The sequence below is a fragment of the Aedes aegypti genome, chromosome 3 (genome assembly GCF_002204515.2).
Source record: "Aedes aegypti strain LVP_AGWG chromosome 3, AaegL5.0 Primary Assembly, whole genome shotgun sequence".
NCBI lineage: Eukaryota > Metazoa > Arthropoda > Insecta > Diptera > Culicidae > Aedes > Aedes aegypti.
In genome coordinates, this window is record NC_035109.1 from 171,872,849 (window position 1) to 171,895,761 (window position 22,913).

At 38.5% G+C, this 22,913-nt stretch overlaps 1 protein-coding gene across 1 annotated transcript in view; it reads left to right on the forward strand.

Annotated features, from left to right (window-relative positions):
* Window positions 1–22,913, forward strand: part of LOC5570885 (cardioacceleratory peptide receptor) — a 316,499-nt gene that overhangs the window by 246,038 nt on the left and 47,548 nt on the right. The window contains exon 4 of the mRNA XM_021850737.1: window positions 13,044–13,200. Within this exon, the coding sequence (XP_021706429.1) occupies window positions 13,044–13,200 (157 nt within the window). The remainder of the gene's footprint in view (window positions 1–13,043; window positions 13,201–22,913) is intronic.

A 22,913-nucleotide genomic window follows, 5' to 3' on the forward strand; every position in this document is an offset into this window, starting at 1 on the left:
CATCTAAGTAACATTTCCACTGTTGTCATGATAAAATACGTATCATAATATGTTGTTCATTTAAAATAGAAGCATGAAACGATCTCACCAAATTGATCCTCATTCATCCTTGATTGGGCAGCTGTAGCTACTTTTATCAGCATGCTCATTTCACAAAATCAAAATATCACTCCGACGACGTGAAAACCTGAGCTCGATTGCATTCAAACACGTGTAAACTAAAACGAAATAAAACAACTTCGGTGATTTCTCTAGTAAAGATGAATGATGAACGAAGACAAAACTCAAACCTTCAAGAGCTCAAATCTAGGTAACCGGACAGCGGTTTAAGCTAAAAAACCAATCGATCAAGCCCTCAACTCGGTCCTGACCCGCGCTCCTGAAAATTTGAGGTCCGGCCCTGATGTATCTTCACTTTCTGCTTGGGCTTTAACGAAACCGATTTATTTCCGCTATAGACACTTTTTCACAAACTGCACCAGCCGAATCCAATAATTTGCGGATACGATAAAAACGTGACAGATCAATTTTCAACACATCCGTTCACGCGCGATGCCTACTGCGATCTCTCTTTCTGTTCGAGAAATTTGTAATATATATTTTGTATGAGATAGTTTAAGCTGCAAATTGGGTTTTCTTGAATTTAGTATGGAAAACAATTCTTAAAGTTGGAGAGCCAATTTACCCCGCATTGGCGTAGCTAGGATTTTTTCCTGGAGGGGGCCTAGGGGGGGCTGGAAAATTCTTGGTTTATCGACGAAATGTCAGTCACAACCTTTAGAAATTTCGTAGCTTGCATAGATTTGTATTAATTTTATTTGTTTGTGATTTTGTCTCACAGCAGTAATACTTGTAAATTTTAATTTTCACTACTAAAAATATTCATTTTTTGTCCAATCCAGATGAAAAATCTTTCAAGAAGCCTTCCACGATGAATATGTCGTAATTCTTCAACGAATTGTGCAGGTCGACAATTTCTTCATGATTTATTTCCATACTTTTCCAGGGCATTCTCCAAAAACTCATTTACTAGTTTTCACTGAGTTCTCCTTGTGTTTCCCATGTAAATCATTTTCAGGATTAGTAGTTATTATTCAACATTTTATTTCCTGAAATTTCTTTAGGCTTTCTGATCTTAATAAAAAAAAATCTCGAAGAATCTGTACCACATTGCTTGAAAGTATCTCTTAAAGAATTTCGAATTTTAAACATTTCTCCATGAAGGTCCTATAAGTACTTATTACATATCAATTCTAATCGTTAGATTGAAATATTATCCAGTTATTCCTTAATAATATAATAATCACCAAAATTGTCTTCAAAATCACCAAGTAAGGATTCTTCCTACAAATTCATCAAAGATTGTCCTAACAGTTTTCTTAACTTTGCCTTTGGGGTTCTTTCTAAACTTTCAGAATATGTTTCTCATAGAAATTCTTCAAGGATTGCATAAAAAAAATCACAGCATAAATTATTCAAGACTTCTTGCAAAAAATATTAAATGACTCTTCCAGGTTACTCTAAGCATTCCTTCTAAAATTCCACAAGATTTTTATAAACAATTAAACAATATTCTATTGCGAAAAGGATTTTATCGATTGCTAAAAGAAGTTCTCCACAGATACATATGCACTTTTTTCTTCCAAAGAAAATTCTAGAATTGTTTTATAAGTTATTTATCTAAAAATCAGTAAGATATTGCTCCCCGCATTCCATCACAATGCTATCACGAAAATAATGTTTAGAATTTCTTTAAAAAATGCCTCCCTGAGAAAATTTTTAAAAGTTCAAACATTCCTTTAAAGTTTAATGTGAAAAAAGACGTTCAAATTTTCTTTTAGAAACTCTTTCGCGAAAATACTCTAAAGTTTCCCGAGCAATTTGTTCACGGATTCCTTCGGAGAATAATATTATTATTATAATGTTTCTCCTGAGTTTCGTCCTAGAATTCTACCGATAAATTCATCAGAAATCCATCCAAGTATTTTCCAGAGTTGTTTTACTTCAAACATCATTAGCGATTCTTCTGGGGATATTTTAATACAAATTCTCCAACAGAGTTACTAAAGGATTTTTCCATTCATTCTCGAATTTTTTGAAAAAAAAAAACGTTCTCCAGAAATTTCATCAAGGGTTCTAAAAATTCCCCCATATTTTTCCGAATTTTTATTCAGGGATTCTTCCACAGATAAAATTTAGAAATCTATATACTCTTCATATTTGGTTCAAAAAGTACTCCAAGAATACCTCTATATTCTTGTTAAAGATTTCTTCACAAATTACTCTACGGATCACTCAATTTTCGTATCCGATTTATATCAAATGTGTAGAGTTTTGGAAGAACTTCTAAAAATTTGTTTAGGTAATTTCAGTTTACATTGAATTTGTAAAAAAATTACTAAATTCTTGTCAAAAAATTCAAGAATTCATTTAAGAAACCATCTGAAATTATTTGACAAAATGCCTATCGATGTACCTCACTGAAAAGCTTAGGTGGTTTTGTAGAATTTCAAACAAAAATTCTTGTTATTTTTTGACTCGTCCCTAATAACGGACAATGATTTACGTTAATGGAAATTGAATTTTAACTGCAGGTATTTGCATCTAACATATTAGAAAATATTTTGCATGTACTTCGAAGTTTCGTGATACTATGAGGATTAGATTAAAGTAAATACCAATTTCTTCGTACACTAAGCTTGGTGTCAAAAAAAAAAATTGGTCAAAAAAGCGACATATGATGGAAATAGAAACAATAAAATGTTGGAACAAATAAAAGATGGACAACGGAACAAATAAAGATAAGTGATGATATATCATGTTTTCCCAAGAGGACAATGGCTACAGGATAATTGAAACCTTTCTAATGGATTAAAAAAAAAACATATTCCTCAAGAGTCTCCATTGAATCTGTTTTGAAAATTGTTCTTGAATTCTATTAGCATTCCGTTTTTTGATTTCTGGATTCCCAAGAATTCTACCAGAAATCACTATGAATTCCGTCTAGGAATTGCACATGAATTAAATTCCAGAATATGGATTATTGGCAGAATTGATGAAACTATTTCGAATGTATTGTTTTAAGAAAGATCCTTACAAATTTCTACACAAATTTCCCAGTTATTTAGTTGAATGTTGTTGTACCAATTCTTCTACCGTTATGCTAATTTCGGAGCAAAAGTATGTTTGGGGGTTTTCAACATTTTTTCTTAAGATTCGAAGACGCAATCCAAACATACTGTTCGTAGATAATTCCTGTATAATCCGGGAATTCGAAGTAGAATATGTAGATCAAAACATACGAGAATTTGTGACGGAATTTGTGACGTATTTTGAAAATATTTCCGAAGGACTTCGCAAACTAATTTGTAATATTATTTTGAGAAAACTATATAAAATAATTTGACAAAATCAATGATTTTTTGAAGGAATTGCGAAGGAAAAGTTTGAACTTTTGAAAGGTTGAGATTTTTTTTAGTTGAATCCATGAAAAAAAGAAAAAAAAAAACAATTTACACCGTCTTCAGCCATAGGCTGCACAGACTGAACATAACTTACATTAGACAGCGGACACACGGAACGACCAGTGGACCAGTGAAGAATTTTTCGTTTTGACGAAAAGTTTTCTCCGACTGGGACGGGAGTCGAACCCACACTCCGTAGCACAATACGCCTAAACGACTGATGCCGCTAACCACACGGCTGCGAAGCCCACCATATAACATATATGTGGATAAAAAGTACCCATATGAGGAATGGTTGTTCTCCAGAAGGAATTCACGTTGTGAGTATGAACTATTCTCACTATATTATTTGAATATTTTTAAAGAAATTTGTAGCAGCAGGTATGAAGCCACTCTCTTCTTGAGAAATTTGATTATACTAAAATTTTTGAGGATATAAAACTTTTTCTTGGAAAAGTTGCATTCATGCAAAATTGTTTGAAAATAATTGAAGCGAAATCAGAGAAAGAAATTAGTGCAGGTATAAAAAAAAATTATGATCAATTTTTTTTGGACTTTTCTTAGAACCCTAACCCACGCTGAAATGTCTAAGAAATTCTGTAATGAATTTAGCCTTATTTTCGCCTAAAATTTCAGCCATCTTTTTTTCATTAAGGTTCCTTCAGTTATTTTGGCTATTTTTTTCATTTAATTTTGTCGGACTTTATACGAATCATAAATAATGTGTGGATTTATTTAAAGAGCTCTTATACGGGTAATCATCATCATCGGATACCTCGAGCATCCTTAAAAAAAACTTGGGAAATCATAAGGCAGTGAAAATGGTGCTTTATGCTTGAACATTATTCAGAAAATACAAATTCAAGGAACCAAATTTCCGCGTTTCAGTATCACGGTATTTTTTGCAAAATAAATGTCGAAAAATTGCGCTTATCGCATACAACAACAAGCTGGTTCTTGCGGTAACCAATTGAGCGACAGCCGGACGATCAATCTTTCGGATGTCGCACGATTCATCAAAGTTAGAACCGCCACACTGATGTTGTGTACGGCAAGCGAGGTTTTCCCAAGATTGTTGTACATAACAAAAGAACGTTTGTCAATTCATTCAGAAGATCTTAGTTCACGTTAGAATTACGTAAATTATTATTTCTTCAATTTTCATATTTTGTATATTATCATCAAACATTTCTGGGGGGGCCTGAATGATCCTGGAGGGGGATAAGACCATTGAGCTCTCGCCGAGTGGTGTCACAAATACATGCGCAAATTTGCTGGTGGGAAATACTGCCATTTGATTTTGCTAGGGACAGCTGATCTTTGTTTATATTTTCAACCAGCACTCTTCAAGTAGTGTTGGTGACATGAAACGTGTATGTACACGAGCGCAGAAACCACTATGGTCAGAGATCATCAAAATGAGTTTTCTATTGTATGCAGGAGAAAAATGATGTTCAATGTTCGACATTTTTTCTACGTCTAGCTCTATGTTGGTTATGTACTAATCAATGCATAACCAATATGATATAACATTAACATAGTATGTACGTTTAAGACTTATCGGGGAACATTCCGTGACAGAATGCAGAAAGGTATGGAGGGGTCTTTTAATGGCTCATGACACGTCTCGATAAACGCATCAACGTAAAAATAAGAGCACAAGAGTTCGTGAAAAGGCAGTCAAGAATATTTCCGGATGCATCAAGGGCTGTCTCATTTAGTAAATATATTTAACAATATCCGTACTTCTTCTTTCTGGCGTTACGTCCCAACTGGGACAGAGCCTGCTTCTCAGCTTAGTGTTCTTATGAGCACTTCCACAGTTATTAACTGAGAGCTTACTATGCCATTGACCATTTTTGCATGCGTATATCGTGTGGCAATTAAGAAGATACTCTATGCCCTGGGAAGTCGAGAAAATTTCCTTTACGAAAAGATCCTCGACCAGCGGGATTCGAACCCACGACCCTCAGCATGGTCATGCTGAATAGCTGCGCGTTTACCGCTACGGCTATCTAGGCCCCAATAATATCCGTACACGACCACTAAATTCGTTAAATGGTGTGAAATATTTAAACTTTAAGTAAAAAATCAATTCACCACCATTGCGGTACCATTTCCTTAGCTCCATCTGAAGCTGATACGCAATATTTATGTCGACAGCAATCATTGCACAGACACAATTGAATCCAATTTCTCTCACATGCTTCCACCAATCCTAGGCATAAATCACTGACACAAACCTAAAATAATAGATCCATTCATTTATTCAGATAACATCTAAACAGATAACATTGAGTCAACAATTTCACGCCACAATACTCGGATCGTAGTCGCATTTCTCCATCCTCGGTTCTGCCCCACGCTCACCAAATCGATACGCACTTGGTCCGCCCACCTAGCTCGCTGCGCTCCACGCCTTCTTGTACAACCAGATCCGACGCGAACACCATCTTTGTAGGGTTGCTGTCCAGCATTCTTGCAACATGCTTTGCCCATCGTATCCTTCCAGCTTTGACCACCTTCTGGATACTGGGTTCGCCGTAGAGTTTGGCGAGCTCGTGGTTCATCCTTCGCCGCCACACACCGTTTTCCTGCACACCGCCAAAGACCGTCCTAAGCACCCGACGTGCGAAGACTCCAAGTTCTTGCAAGTCCTCCTCGAGCATCGTCCATGTTTCATACCCGTAGAGGACTACCGGTCTTATGAGCGTTTTGTACATGGTACATTTGATACGGGTGTGAATCTTTCTTGACCGCAGCTTCTTGTGAAGGCCATAGTAGGCCCGACTTGCACTGATGATGCGCCTCCGTATTTCATGGATAACGTTATTGTCAGCCGTCAGCAAGGATCCAAGGTAGATGAACTCGTCAACCACCTCGAACGTATCCCCGTCTATCGTAACACTGCTACCTAGGCGAGCCTTGTTGCGCTCGGCCCCACCAGCTAACATGTACTTTGTCTTGGCCGCGTTCACCACCAGTCCAACTTTTGCTGCCTTACGTTTCAGGCGGGTGTACAGGTCTGCCACCTTTTAAAATGTTCGGCCGACAATGTCCATATCATCCTCGAAGCAAACAAATTGACTGGATCTCGTAAAAATTGTACTCCGGCTGTTAAGCCCGGCTCTCCGCATAACACCTTCTAGCGCAATATTGAACAACAGCACGAAAGTCGTCGTAGTCCCCGGCGGGATACAAACGAACTGGAGTGTTCGCCTGAAACCTTCACACAATTTTGCACACCATCCATCGTCGCTCTTATCAGCCTCGTGAGCTTCCCGAGAAAGCTGTTCTCGTCCATGATTTTCCATGGCTCTACGCGGTCGATACTATCGTATGAAACCTTGAAATCGATGAAAAGGTGATGCGTTGGGACCTGGTATTCACGGCATTTTTGGAGGGCCGTCAACGAAGCCGGCTTGATAACTTCCCACGAACTCGTTTACTATAGATGGCAGATGACGGAAGATGATCTGGGATAATACATTGTAGGTCGCGTTAAGAATGGTGATCGCTCGAAAGTTCTCACAATCTAATTTGTCGCCTTGTAGATGGAGCATATTACGTTGAGCTTCAGATAGAACTTATGCCGCTGCGACATCCGCTGCGACATCCGCTGCGACATCCGCTGCGACATCCGCTGCATCATTGCTTGAGCCGATCTAGGACGTACCAAGGCGGCCGTTGGTACCATAGCATAGCATAGCATAGACTGACTGTACATGTCAATGGTTGCTATTCCGTGATTGATCGGAACTGGTAAGAATTGCACTACGATCCAAATGAATAAGGGACGGGAATTTCCACTTACTCTCGAAGTGCAATTTTAGCAGATCTAATATGATTGATCAATAACGGCGCCGGCCAAGTCCTTACAGTCATTTGGGATAGGGAAGGAATGTTAGGGTGTAATGATTGTTGCTTCTAGAGACCGAGAATACCTCTGCATCTCCACAATCACCACAGGAAGGGTGTTTATTTATGAGGGAGGGAAAGATCTGGGAGTCACCTCTGGTCGGTGATGCGATCCATGGACAAGGGGGAAATATACGACTTGTATTTTAAGCTAGTTTTGTATTTTTGTCTCGAGAAGTTTTTGGAAAAAATACGTCAACATCTATAATGTCGAACAATTCAAAAGACGTTTTTATTAATGACGAAAACTGAAAATTGCATGTATATATTTTAACTTATATGAAACAGGAATAATGCCGACACTTGTAGTGACGAACCATACATAGTTTGTTTGAAAATAACGTATGAGTATTACTGTGCATTTTGTCTCGATATGGTAAAAGTTTTAGAAAATACGTCAACATTCACAATGTCGAACAATTCAAAAGATAATTTTTAATAATGTCAAAAAGAGAAAAATATATGTATATTGAAATTGTATAAAAAAAAGCATAATGCCGACACTTATAGTGACAAACCATACAAAGTTTGTTTTAACATTACATAAAAGTTACGCTTTCAAGAAAAAATGTGTTATCATAAGCATGAAACGAACTCACCAGTTGGTAATCCATTCTCGACTGAACACAAAACTGACACTGACAGCAAAACTTCTTGGCGTCCCGAAAACAAACCGTCTTGCTTGGGCCTTCCCAAATACGTACCCAGCAAGACGCCCCAAAACAGGGAAAAATTCTCCGGCGACGAAAACACGCGTGAATTCGTCAGCAAAATCAATCGGACCTACCAAGGCGGCCGTTGGTACCATACGTTATTAACAACGGAGAGTTTTGGGCGCCGTTTAACCGTCACCAGATGGTGGCCGGAGTCGATGTTAGCGCCACGATATGTATTGACGTCGATAATGTCGGAGAACGTGGTCGATTTGTGATTCTGTCTGCTGTGGTGATCTCCAGGTGTATTGGTATGGAAGGCTGTGCTAGAAGTAGGTGCTAAGAATAGCCATATTCTTAGAGGTGGCGAAATCAATTAGTTGTAAGCCATTCTCGTTCGTCAACCGGTGGGCGCTGAACTTTCCAATCGTCGGTTTGAACTCCTCCTCCTGGCCAACCTGAGCGTTCAGATCTCCTATTGTGATTTTGACGTCATGGTTTGGGCAGCTGTCGTACTCGCGTTCGAGCTGCGCGAAAAAAGCGTCTTTATCATCATCAGTGCTTCCGGAGTGAGGGCTGTGCACGTTTATTATGCTGAAGTTGAAGAACCAGCCTTTGAGCCTAAACTTGCACATTCTCTCATTGATCGGCTACCACCCGGTTCGCATTCTCTCGTTGATTATTCGTTGCTTGATTTTTTACGGCTGACTTGCAGGGCCTAACACAAACCCCCTAGATTTCCGGAGGACGATTCCCCCTAAATGTCCGGAGGACCATAGTGCGCAGTTTAGCTTAGAGTCCTTTTCTGGCACTCGGACGATGATCAGCCGCCCCTGACATGGGGAACAAACGCTGTTGTGAGCTGCCCCTAACATGAAGTACAGACGCTCCAGGTTTGCTGAAGCAAAAGCAAACCCCCTCTTCCCTGTCAGCATACGACCAAAGTTTCCACCGGTGTTGGTTACTAGATCTTCCTTAAGGTTACTCGTACACCGGCCAGCATCACGAGGTGGTGGGGATAGAAGTTGCTGGGCTAAGAGGGTAAGGACCACTGTTTGTTTGGAGATGGAATGGCCCGTGAACGATCCTGGTCGCGGCACCAATGTTTCGTCCGAGGAAGGGGGCCTACGTTATGTTTGAAAGGTGACGGCGACAACAGAAGAACAAGTGGACTTCAACTCAAGCTAATTAACTTTATTGCCACCGAGAGGCAGCGAGCCCACTCGGTGGGGAAGGAAAGAAACGATATACATTTCATACAAACTACTGTCGGCTTTTATAGGAGACACAATACGGCGATAGATAAAAAACCGTGCGCACAGCAGTGCGCTGGATGCTGCATGGATGATGCCTATCGCAACGTTGGGCTGACGATGCGATGAAGCAAAGGAACCAAACAATTGGCAACAAATTAAATGGTTCAAATTGCGCTTGGCTTGGATGATGCTGCCGTTGTAGATATGAGATCGAACAACCACACAAAGGGATCTATTTTATTTCCTGCAGTTACGCGAGGTACCAATGGTAGGGGAACTGAGGGTAAAATGAACAGGGAGGGGGGGGGTTTGTTAAAATGAACAGGTTTGTGTTCTACGGTAATTCTGCTATAAATATATGCAACCTATAGTACCATCCTTAATCCTCAGACTAAGGAACTATTTCGACAACTTTAGCGCGATCTAGAACTGTCAAAAGCTGAAAAAGTAAACAAAAATAAAGTACACCTCTCCGTTTTCTCATATGATGTAAATTTTCACTCGTGGAATTTAAGGTTTTGATGACTTAAATCATCAAAAATCTATTAAACTGCGTAGCACACCATATCTTTTAAGTATTTATGATAAGTAGACGGAAATTGAAAGTTTTTTAATCTTCTAAATTCTTAGAACAAATGATTTGAATATGTTGATTCTTTGGGGGTAAAATGAACCACTCGAGATGGGGGTAATATGAACACCTTGCCAGGGCGAATACTACCGGATTTTTTTCAGATGCCGAGAGTTTTCCGGAGAAAACACAAAGACAGACATGGACAGCCATCCAAATGGTCGTGGCTAAACGTTCCATCGATTCCGGATTGTCTGTGAGATATGCATTGATCATATACCAGATGCCGAGAATCATACCGCCACCCGTTCAATTTGAATGGTGTTCATTTTACCCTCACTACATGTTCATTTTACCCCCAGGATATGTTCATATTACCCCCATTGTATGTTCATTTTACCCCCAAGTGTATGTTCATATTACCCCCGTCACATGTTCATTTTACCCACATGTTTGGAACATTGACTCTGTGGAAAGAAATTTTCAAAATTATAATAATGTTGATAAAATTATATTTCCATTACAATATTTCAACTAGTTACATTGCATAAACATCCTTCTTCAATTCTGAGCATTTGAAAAATAATCTGAGAGCTTCATACGCAAGAAAACAAGAATATTGCTTAGGATGTTCATTTTACTCCCAGTTCCCCTACGCCATGCCCAGCCGTTTACCAACCAAAATAATAGATCCATTAGTATATAATGAGAAAATAGGAAACATTTTCCTTAATATCTCAAACCCAGCTAACAACAAAATGGAAATATTTGGTGTTTTCCTGTCAACATAAAATTACCCATGAGCATATGCATGCCATAAAACGCTTGACTTGTACTGTGCGCCCTGTTTTCAAGTTGTCCATGAGAGAGAGCGAGGCACCACCAATACACGGCGCACAGTAAAAGTGATGAAAACAAACGAAATTATAGCTCGTACAGAGGCTCATTACTCACAAAGCTTACTACGACCCAGGGGCCGTCCATTAGTTACGTAAGGGTTTATGGAGGGAGGGGGGGTTTGTGATATCTTATCCGCCATGCAATTTATTTTTTATTTTCATACAAAAAATCTTATCATGGGGGGAGGGGGAGTTGAAAAATCCGAAAAGTTGCCTTACGTAATAAATGGACCACCCCCCAGCTATATAAATTATAGTGTAGGCAAGAAATTTCAGAAAGGGTGAATCAAAGATTATAACAAGCAAGCGTAAAAAACTGGATTTATTTATTCACACCCTGATTTCGTTCAAACATGATCGAAATAAATAGTTTCGATTCAAGTTTATGCTCCCTTGCACCCACCAGTACTGCTTATAAAAGTATAACTGTCCCCTAAGGATTTTCGAATCAACACCTTCTTCATCGCAAGCTTCATGTTTCAATGTAGGGGATGCGGACTCGAAGGTTTTGGTTGTTCAAATAGAACACAATCTTTTCCATGAGTGCTAACCGTTGTGTGCTTGCTTGTCTCGTAGGAAACCACTTTTAAAATGCACACTTAAAATACTTTACACAAAGCTCCAATAGTTCATAGACTTAATCAGAAAGTTTCTGGCCGTATGTTAGTCAGAAACATATTATGAGCAGTTGTACAAGACATATGCATAATTTGGACCAAGTACAACAAATCTTAAACAGTTGGTGGTCTTTGTGTTACATCTGTTCGCATTCCCCAGGTTTCAATATATACTTTACTATGCATAGTTAAATAAACACACCATGTTGCGGAGAAATATGAAGTTGGTGCAATGTAATATTAAAACATAAAGGCATAACAGTCTCTATATGAACTTTCAATCCAAACAGCAACTGTATGAAGGGAATTTTATACTTTTGGTTGATCTTCTTCTTCTTTGAATTACGTCCTCACTGGGACAGGGCATGCTTCTCAGCTTAGTGTTCAATGAGCACTTCCACGGTTATTAACTGAGAGCTTTCTATGCCAAAGTTGCCATTTCGTATTCATACATCGTGTGGCAAATACGAAGATACTCTATGCCCAGGTCAGTCAAGGAAATTTTCATTATGAAAAGACCCGGGACCGACCGGGAATCGAACCCAGACACCTTCAGTATAACTTTGCTTTGTAGCCACGGACTCTAACCACTCTGCTATGGAAGGTTGTCACAAAACTATAAATAAATCATAAATGGATGCGCGATTCATTTTCGATGCATGATTTCGTTACGGCAATCTGACTTATGATACCATGGATCCGATTCATGGTGCATGTTCATAAGATGAAAACCTTGATGAAAACACTGTGGAATCATGATATCAGAGCGCATAATCATGGTTTTGGAATTCTGATTTCTACCCGCGATAAGTTAGCAGTAATCATCTATCATATATATTCAAATTGCAGTTCATGTTTCATTCAAAAGATACTTGATGCATAAGAATTTCAAGGTGTTAAAAAATATCGCACTTCATATGCACATCAACAGTCCTAAGTACAAGCCTTAGGAACCTTTTCATGGAAAATGTGATTTTTCCCACAAATTAAACTATTCTTTGGCAAATAAGCGTCAATAAGGTATTCATCGAATTGAATCAAAACCATTGAGTTTAATTCGAGAGGTCTCCAAACTATGAAAAGCTGGCATTTCTATTGAACAGAAACTCGATCATTTGTTTCAAGCACCAACCGCTTAATTTTCTCGAATTGGAGAAAAGCATCTCTCTATTTTCCAACGTGGCTAAAACTAACGATAACAGGTCCATCGTAGTGCTTAGCAGAATCACAACAGGAAAACAGAAAACAGTTTGATGATAGCATTCCATCACACACCATAACAGATATTCAGAGTTCTAATTGTATTTATCTGTGGATGCTATAGAAGCAATTGAAAGTTTATGGATCGGTATTGAGACTCAAAATCTGTAAGCCACACAAATAAGTTAAGGGGATATGAGATACATGTGCATGCTAGTTCGTTTGTTTTCAAGTACTTTAGCAAGATTTTTCAATAATGTTAATTGTTCGAGTTGTTCTACATAATAAGATTCTATTTGTTTAGCCTTTGCTGCTCGAAGTTCAAGAAAACTACATGAAGCAAAACTCCACATCGATTTCTATCAATTGATTGAATTTTAATATTCTATCACTACAGAGGTGAACCCGTCTAAACCTCATATATATAAAAAAAACATTAAAAACAATGATAATTTTATTCATATCCATATTTTTTTTTCTTTCCAGACTGAACAATTTGCAGTATTATGGGCACTTTTCACCGTGATTGTGCTGGGAAACTCGGCCGTGCTGGTCACGCTGCTGCTGAACAAGAACCGCAAGTCCCGAATGAACTTCTTCATCAAACAGTTGGCGATAGCAGGTAAAGCTCTATTATATATCTTCTGATTTGGATTGGATTGTACGCGCTTGTAGAATAGGGTATCCCCGAAAAATCAATGTTCGAAAACTCATATATGTTCTTTTTCCAAGAAGTTGTGCAGCGCGTTTAAGTATTTGAGGTTTAAGCAAAAAATCGGTCATATATTTTATATTATATGTTGAAAAAGGATGACCCGAAAATGGGCTTTCAAAAAATTATGTTTTTTTGAGAGTTGAATTGTTCTATTAAAAAGCGATAAATAAGCACATTTTTATTGTAGAGTTGACATTTTGAACAAAAGAATACTTCCATTTAAAGTCGAAATCAAATCCCAGCTTTCATTTGGTTGTTGTTTCGGAAATACCTCATTTTAAAGATGATGCTTTCTTCCATAGAGACCGAAGCCAGAGTCGCTAATTGTAAAAACATGTATGTTCAACTGCAGGAAACCAAATAAAATAGTTATTGCAACAAACGGGATTCGTGCTACGCTGGATCCTATGACCGTTAATATTGCATACCAATCCATTTAACAACTCCAGCATATTGTTGGTTTCCTAGAACTGCACTCAACCCGTTTCACTTGAAATGGATAACACGAGTTTCAACTTTTCGATATATAATACGAAAAGCACATTCAAACAGCAAGAATTTCGTTCAAAAACAACTATGCAATAAAATCAGCCATGCACAAAAAATCGCTCTTATTGCACCCTAAATCATTTCCTAGCCAACACTACTGACTGTCACTGCATGCGACGAAATTCAATTTTCAACTAAATTGCCACCATCATAGCTGGGACGGAAAGCATTGTTCGACGAAAGTGTGTCGTCATACCATCGTCCGTCAATGGTCGGTGTCAGTATTCGTCGTCGTTGGTCCTGTTGAAGAAAAAAATATCAGTAAATCTAGCAGTGAAAAATGTTCCACACAACTTCATACAGAGCGCCCTGGTTTCCCTATAGCTTGGAGCCGATCAACAGTGGTTCCTCTATAGGACATGATTCCGTAAAATCAACTGGAACAAAATCATTATATTCGTTTAATGATATCTTGTTAAATACTTGTAAAACAAGGTTTCATTACATTGCTTGATAAATTCTTGCCTTCACTTCTCGATATAGGCCATGTGAGTGAGAAGAGGCTGGCTAAGGTTGGCTACAAATGTGACTAGGGACTGGTTAAAACGAAATCAATTGTAGAAGAGTTTCTAGAAGAGGACTCAAGTAGGGCTATCAGGGTATTTAATAGAGAAATATTCTGAAGGGCGCTAATCAAATAAAATGTTGCCGTTCATTGAGCATTGTTTGACATTAAAGTCACCAACGACAAAAAAAAACGACTTATTGCGAGTCGAGAGTTGATTCTGCGATGGAACGCAACAACGGACCTTTTTTGACGCTTTTATTCGGGGAATAGCATACAAGAGGGGGGAAGGGACAAAATTTGTCCATCGACAATGTTCTCAATGGAGCAAGCAAAAGCTGTGATACGGACAATGTCCGATTTATCGTAGTCCTCCCGTACAGCGACCCACAGTGGTTCCTGCTGCAGAGATGGGCGGTCATCTCTGCAGCAGGAACCACTGTGGGTCGCTGTACGGGAGGACTACGATAAATCGGACATTGTCCGTATCACAGCTTTTGCTTGCTCCATTGAGAACATTGTCGATGGACAAATTTTGTCCCTTCCCCCCTCTTGTATGCTATTCCCCGAATAAAAGCGTCAAAAAAGGTCCGTTGTTGCGTTCCATCGCAGAATCCTTTCCTTCAGTCTGCTTCTACGAAATTTCCCCGCTACGTTTCCCATTTTTCTCCGCTCAAAGTGTTAGACAATAAGTGCATCACTTCCTGTTTTTAGTCGGAACGACAAAAAGAAAGAAAGAAAGGGAAAACCATTAATGACATCATTAGTATTCATTGTCCGTACTTTTTCCGGATGGCGATTATTGTTTCTACGCAGCACCCGGCTTTCGGCGTTTTTCCGCTTTTCTTTCCTAGCAGCTGCTTTGGCGCGCCCAAAAAGAATACTAAATAATGTCAAACTTTTGCAATCATCTGTGTGTGACCTATTTCTTCTTATGCTTTCTCGTACGGAGGGCTTTCAAAGGAATTGGAAAAAAGAAGTAGAGTAAGCTTGATAACACGTGAAGACCCGGAAGCAATGAACTAGAAGGCTTAAGCTTCGTCACAGCTATAGCGTGAAATTCAGTTTGAAGCTTTATTCTAATTCGGAAATTGCAGCATTTCATTTATATTAACCTCAGTAAGGACCTTGGGTCTTTTTCGACCCAAATTCAAATCAATGTAACTTTTGAGTGACATAACCCAGCAATTTGAAATTTTCTGACAATTAATTTTTTGTGTGAAATTTTGTTTTTGCGGAAACAAAAGTTTTGAATGACCCCTAGGGAAGCGTCCAGAAAAAAAGTTACAAATTGTGACTTAGGGTCGTTTTCCACCCGAAAATTAAAACAGCAGTCGCAAAAATCAGTATGTTGACCGAATTTAGTTCTGTTGGGCTTAAATGAAGGGCACGCATGTCTAGTTTCAGAAACCCTCCCGAAGATCCGGATTCGGTCACTGTGGCCACCGGGAACCTGCTACATATGAAAAAAGTCCATTTAGAGGCCCTCACTTTGACAACCTGTAGTTTCGTAACTAAACAAGTAATGTGAACCGTCCTCATATTGTTAAAGGTTCTCCAACATTACCCGGAATGCTAATTACCGGAAGACCATTTACCGGAAAACTATTTACCGGAATGAACCATTCACCGGAAAATCATTACCCGAAAGGACCATTTACCGGAAAATTTTATCTCCATTTCTCATATTTTTCATTAACGTTCTTTTAGACATTTAACGGTCATTCAGGTCAGAATGTTGACTTAAAACATATTTAAAATGACCGCCAACGATAATGAACAGGGGAAGTTCTTCTTTCAAAATACATAAGCATCGTGTCAATATGCACCATCTTCATATATTTGCATTTCATAGATGATTCATCCTTCTTTTAAAAATAATCTGTTCTTTCAACTTATCTTTTCAGCTTGTCATGGCTGTACTGGCTAAATCTGGCTACAACTATTTAACTTTACTTTTAACATTGGACCATCGGTTCTCAATCCAAACGATAATAAATAAGCAATGATTAGAATGTTTAATACGATTGGTTTTTGCTACTTTTCGCCGAGTGTCAATGCACCGAATGTCGTTTCCACAAACGTCAATCAACCGAATGCAAATCCCCCGTATATCCCTTTTGAAGTGACCTATTTCGGGTCATCTGATATTCACTCTTTTTTATTTGGGTGGCGGTTATTTCGAGTTGCACCGATTATGGCCATTTTGGCAAAATGTGTTTAGTCGAAAATGACAAAAATCTTCTTCTTTTGATTGTTTATTGTTTTTTCTAATGTATTACCCTGGGATTCGGGGTACAGACAAATAGCACAATCAAGCAAATTCAAAGGAAAAGTAAATCTGTTGAGGTTTAATATTTCGGAATCCAAAGACGGTCGTCATAATGGTGAATAGTGTCCCTACTTTTAATCACCAAGACGCTCTTCGTTTTCGTCTTGATTTTTTTAGTTTTCCTCAAACCATACAGCTGAAAAGTGAATAACACTGCTGTATGTCGTTTCCTCGCAAGATCAGTGTATTTTTTAAATATTTTGATACAACATTGAAATTGGATACTAAACTGTTTGAATTTAGGGGAATAAGAAACCCATCAGAACTCCAAACATTTTTAAATGCTGAGATGTTCCATTTACTCAAATGCACCCTACCTTATTTGTAAGGCGTTTATTTCTTTGTTTTATAAACTGACCTCATTAATTTTTGGCATCAAAAATGTATAAAGCTGACACAAATATTAATTTTCATTTACGTCTCCCCCCTTCAAACAGTCCAAAATATTGGAGGGGAGAAAACAAAAATCCATCATATTTTTAAATCAGTTAGATGTCATTTATTTAAAGGCACAAAAATAAGGGAAAATAGCGATTCATAGGATGAATGAAAAAAGTTCATTAATTAATGTTAAATATTATTCGTTTATAGCTTAAGGCCTACATTGCGACAAAATGAAGCTAACTAATCAGAAAGATCAAGCTGAGGTTGGCACAATTTATACCGCCGGTTCAAAATTATTTCTGGTTGGCAAAGTTGACGACGTTTTGGATCTAGAGTACTTACATACTTGTCAAACTATGAACGAATGCAAAATGGCTCTCAGCTATTAACTGTAGGAATGCTCCTAGAACAGTTAAGAAGCAGGTTTTGTCCCAATTGAGTCGTAACGTCGGCATGAAGAACAACATATTTTGAAAAAGTTTTTATGGAAACTGAGGGAGTCGAGAATGTCCATGGTTAGCATGACATAATTTGTACTGAGCATCAATGAAAGAGAATAAAAATTGTATACAGATTTGGTATTCCGGGTAATGGTGCATTCCGGTAAATGGGCTTCCGGCAAATTGCATTCCGGGTAATGGTATAGAATCGTCCAGTACGGTCCATGCGGAACCGCTTCCTGGAGTTCCGGAAGCTGGCCAATCTGGACAATTTGATGAAATTACTCAGATTTATACCCCAAAACCAAATAAATTGTGTCCAATTTTTTACGATTTCTTATGTTTGGATGAATTTTGCCAAAAGGATGAATGGATGGTTATTCTAGTCCTTTTGGAGCACCGGAAAACCCGTAATATGAGACCACAAAGCTTTAGCACCAAAAATAGGCATGCGACGGCTGAATCTTCAAGATTTTGGATCCCTGTGATTCTGCTAGTTCAATTATAGATAAATGGCCACTTTGGTTTTTCAGGGCCACTGAAATAACCCAGGAATGACCACCGGAGATACCCGTGTATTGCGATATTTAGGTTTTTGTACCAAAACTAGGCATGTGACAGCTCATTCTTCATGATTTTGAATACCTATGACACTTCTAGTTCAATTCTAGTTCTAGTTATTACCGGAGATACCCGTATTGTGGGATAATTCAGTTAGTGTGCCAATATATTGAGATTACTTTCCTAATGATTACTCTTACTTACGCACAAATAAATAAATAAATAAATAGTTGTTTTGAAAGAAAAACTATTTACTTTAACACAAAGTTTACCGTCAAATTAAATTGGCACACTTCATTGATACAGCTTTCCACTTGTACTTATTTCAATTATAGTTTTATTAATTATCAATATCCGAAAACATTTACATTATTTAACTTCAAGCCATGCACATAAATCTACTCACTTCTAACTTGAGAGGAATAGTTTAGGTGATAAAATAACGGACTTTCAAGCAGGAGTCCACGTATCAAGTCTAAGTTTTCCGATGCGCACTTTGTTTTGATTTTTACAATTGTTTTTTTTATGTCGATAAAGCAGATACGATTTTTTTTGACGATATGTTGCAAATATTAATATCGACAAGAAAATACTGGAATAATTTCCGGCATTTCCAGGATGCTTTTCAATATTGGCTGTGCAAGCGCTTAGAATAAAGCAGATACGTTTTTTTTGATATGTTATTATTATTATTATTATTAGCTTTATTAGGGAGATTTTCAGCCAGCGGCTGGTTCATCTCCATTTGGATAAGTTGATTAAGCAGAGCAGACTGCTGTATAAACACTGCAAAATATAATATATTCAACTATATTTACCTACTAACCCAGGAATGACCACCGGCGATGCCCGTATTGTAGGACATTTTAGTCTTTGTAGCAAAACCAGGCATGCGAGGGCTCAATCTTCATTATTTTGAATCCCTTTGACTCTTCTAGTTCAATTATAGATAAATGAGCACTTTGACCAGGAATAATGAAATTGCCCAGGAATGATCACTGGAGTTACACATATTGTGGGATATTAAATTTTAAGTGCCAAAACTAGGCAAACGAGGACTTATTCTTCATGATTTTGATTACCTGTGACTCTTATAATTCAATTTTAGCTGAATGTGCACTGGTTCCTCGGAAATTTATTAATAATTCAGGAATGGCCAATAAAGATACCCGTATTGTGGGACATTTCAGATTTTGTACCAAAACTAGGCATGAGGCGGCTCAATCTTCATGATTTTCAATACATGTGATCCATCTAGTTCTATTATAGATAAATTACCATTTTGGTTCTGCTATGCTACCAAATTAACCCAAGAACGACCACCAGAGATACCCGTACTGTGCGATATTTAGGTTTTTGTACCAAAACTAGGCATGCAACTACTCATTCTTCTTGGTTTTGAATACCTGTGACTCTCCTAGTTCAATTATAAGTGAATGACATGCCTAGTTTTGGCACATAAACTGAAATGTCCCACAATACATGTATCTCCGGTGGTCATTCCTGGGATATTTCTATGGTAACAATTTGTCAGAGTGGTCATTCACTTATAATCGAACTAGAAGAGTCACAGGTATTCAAAATCATGAAGAATGAGTCGTCGCATGCCTAGTTTTGGTACAAAAACTGCAATTTTCCACAATACGGGTATCTCCGGTAATCATTCCTGGTTTATTTCGGTGGCCCAGAAAAACCAAAGTGGCCATTTATCTATGATTGAACTAGCAAAGTCACAGGGATCCAAAATCATGAAGATTGAGCAGTCGCATGCCTAGTTTTGGCACAAAAACTGAAATGTCCAACCATACGGGTATCTTCAGTGGTCATTCCTGGGCTATTTCGGTGGGCCAGAAGAACCAAAGTGGCCATTTATCTATAATTGAACTAGAAAAGTCACAGGTTAGCTTAGCTTAGCTTAGCTTAGACTGACTACACATATCAATGGTTGCTATTCCGTGATTGACCGAAGTCAGTGAAAATGCACAAAGAATCAACTAGAAGTTCAGCTGGGATTGGCCATAATCTTCTTCAGTGTGCATAATTCAGTGCCTCTATTTATACAAGGTCAATAACGGCGCCGGCCACGTCCTTGCAGTCAGGTGGGATTGAGGGAAGGAATGTTAGTGTGTAACCTTTGCTATTTGGAGACCGTGTTTGCCTCTGCATCTCCACAAAGGTTACTGGGAGGGATGTTTGTTAATGGGGAGGATCGTTGGGTCAAAGGATTCACTTTGATAAGCGATTAGACCATGATAAACAATGATTTGTGAGATGTATACATGCTTATACGTAAATATAACTGTTCATATAATTTCTATGTAGAGGAAAATTATGCCGACACTTGAGGTGACGAACCATTCAAAGTTTGTTGAACAAATACCTAAATGTAACATTCCTACAGCTGTCAGTACGAAAGTATGTGTTATTATATTTTACTCATTTGAAAAGAAACAAAAGACTCAATTGATTGGGACATCATAGAACACTCTTATTCTTATGCCGACACTTACAGTGGCGAACCATCCAAAGTTTGTTGAATAAAGTGAACCTTTCGCAAGTCTACACTTGTAGTGTCGAACCATTCAAAGTTTTTTTAATTACAAATATAAAGGTATATAAGAGGTGTACTGAAAAAAAAAATGTTAAACATAAATAAATCATGAATCAGAGTTTGTGTCGACACTCACAGTAACGAACCATCCATAGTTTGTTGAAACATCATATTTACATCCCACCATTGTAACGATTAAATGTGCAGTCATACATATTTTATAGATTAGAAATAGTAGCATGAAACGAGCTCACCAATTGATCCGTTATCCTTGACTGAGCAGCCACAATCCACTTTCAGCTTCACTCGTTTGCTCGGTTAGCACTCAGAAAAAAAAAAAAAAAAAGGGACTCGACCCGAAAAAAAACACGGACGACAGCTCGGGCTTTCTTGACACACTGCCCAGGAGCAAGCGTCAAGGTCGTCGAAAGATAAAAAAGAACGAACCGATCGCGGCACTTTTTAACTTACTCCAACCGAACTCCCCGATCACGCCACTTTTTCACTTACGAGATCGACGCGCGACATGTTTGATCCTGCCCTCGTCGCTCGCTCCGGCAAAAGCAAGCGTCAAGGTCGAAAGATCAAACAAAACTCTATAATTGAACTAGAAAAGTCACAGGTAATCAAAAACATGAAAAATGAGCCGTCGCATGCCTACTTTTGGTACAAAAACCTAAATATAGCAAAACACGGGTATCTCCGGTGGTCATTCCTGGGTTATTTCGATGGGTCAGAAGATCTAAAGTGGTCATTCGTCAATAATTGAACTAGAAGAGTCTCAGGGATCCAAAATCATGAAGATTAAGCCGTCGCATGCCTACTTTTGGAGCTAAAACTTTGTGGTACCATATAACGGGTTTCCCGGTGGTCATTCCGGTGCTCCAAAAGGACCAGAATAACCATCTATTCATCCTTTTGGCAAAATTAATCCAAAAATAAGAAACCGTAAAAACACAATTCATCTAATTTTGGGGCATATATCTGAGTAATTTCATCGAATTGTCCAGATTGGCCAGCTTCCGGGACTCCAGGAACCAGTTCCGCATGGACCATACTGGATTGAATTTTTCAGGGGATGTGCGCCGGTAAATGGTTTCTTATTACAGAAAAAGTTAATGCCAAAATATCCATGAACCGAATAGTACCGATGGGAATTACATATACAAAACTGCGATGGAAACTTACTCTTCAGATGTTCCGGGTTTCTGGAACCGGGAATGAAAAACTAAGGGATTTGAGAATCTCTATTCATAGTCCACGTGAATACCTATTCAACAATATGAGGACAGTTCAGATTACTTGTTTAGTTACGAAACCACAGGTTGTCAAAGTGAGGGTCTCTAAAGGGACTTTTTTCATATGTAGCAGGTTCCCTGTGGCCACAGTGACCAAATCCGGATCTCCGGGAGGGTTTCTGAAACTAGACATGCGTGCCTTTCATTTAAGCCCAACAGAACTAAATTCGGTCAAAACACTGATTTACGCGAGCTGTTTGAACTTTCGGGTCGAAAACGACCCTAAGTCACAACTTGTAACTTTTTGTTAGGGACTAAGGAAGGTTAACTTGATGACTACAGTGTATGGGCCTTCCTTAGCCGAGTGGTTAGAGTCCGCGGCTACAAAGCAAAGCCATGTTGAAGGTGTCTGATTTTAATTCCCGATTGGTCCAGGATCTTCCCGTTAAGGAAATTTTCTTGACTTCCATGGGCACTTGCCACACGATATACATACGACTGCGAAAATGACAACTTTGGCAAAGAAAGCTCTCAGTTAATAACTGTGGAAGTGCTCATAAGAACACTAAGCTGAGAAGCAGGCTCTGTCCCAGTGAGGACGTTATGCCAGGAAAAAGAAGAACATACATGATGAAATCGTGTTACATTGTCAATAAAAACTGAGATCAAAACATTGAATTGAAATTATATTTTTTACAATCGTTCACTTCTGCGAGAATCTCTGACAGAACAGAAGCCATATTCCAAAGAACTGAAACTCATATCCGGACGGAGCATCCCGTCGAATTACGCCAACATCAACATGAACAAAGGCGGCAATAAATTCGAGTGCCAATAAAATAACGAACCAACAATGATTCCAAACAAAAGAGAGATGATAAGATGTCCTCCTGCCGCTGCACTCGCCAAAAGTTTGTCTGTGAAGGACTTAAGAAAACATGGTATATAAAACAGGAGATCAGCGCATCATAAGCGCCGATGGTGGCCTAGTGAAGCGGAATCACTATCCGGCCAAGACAAGGACGGAAAGCGGAAGGAAATCCCTTCCTCGGATTATTGG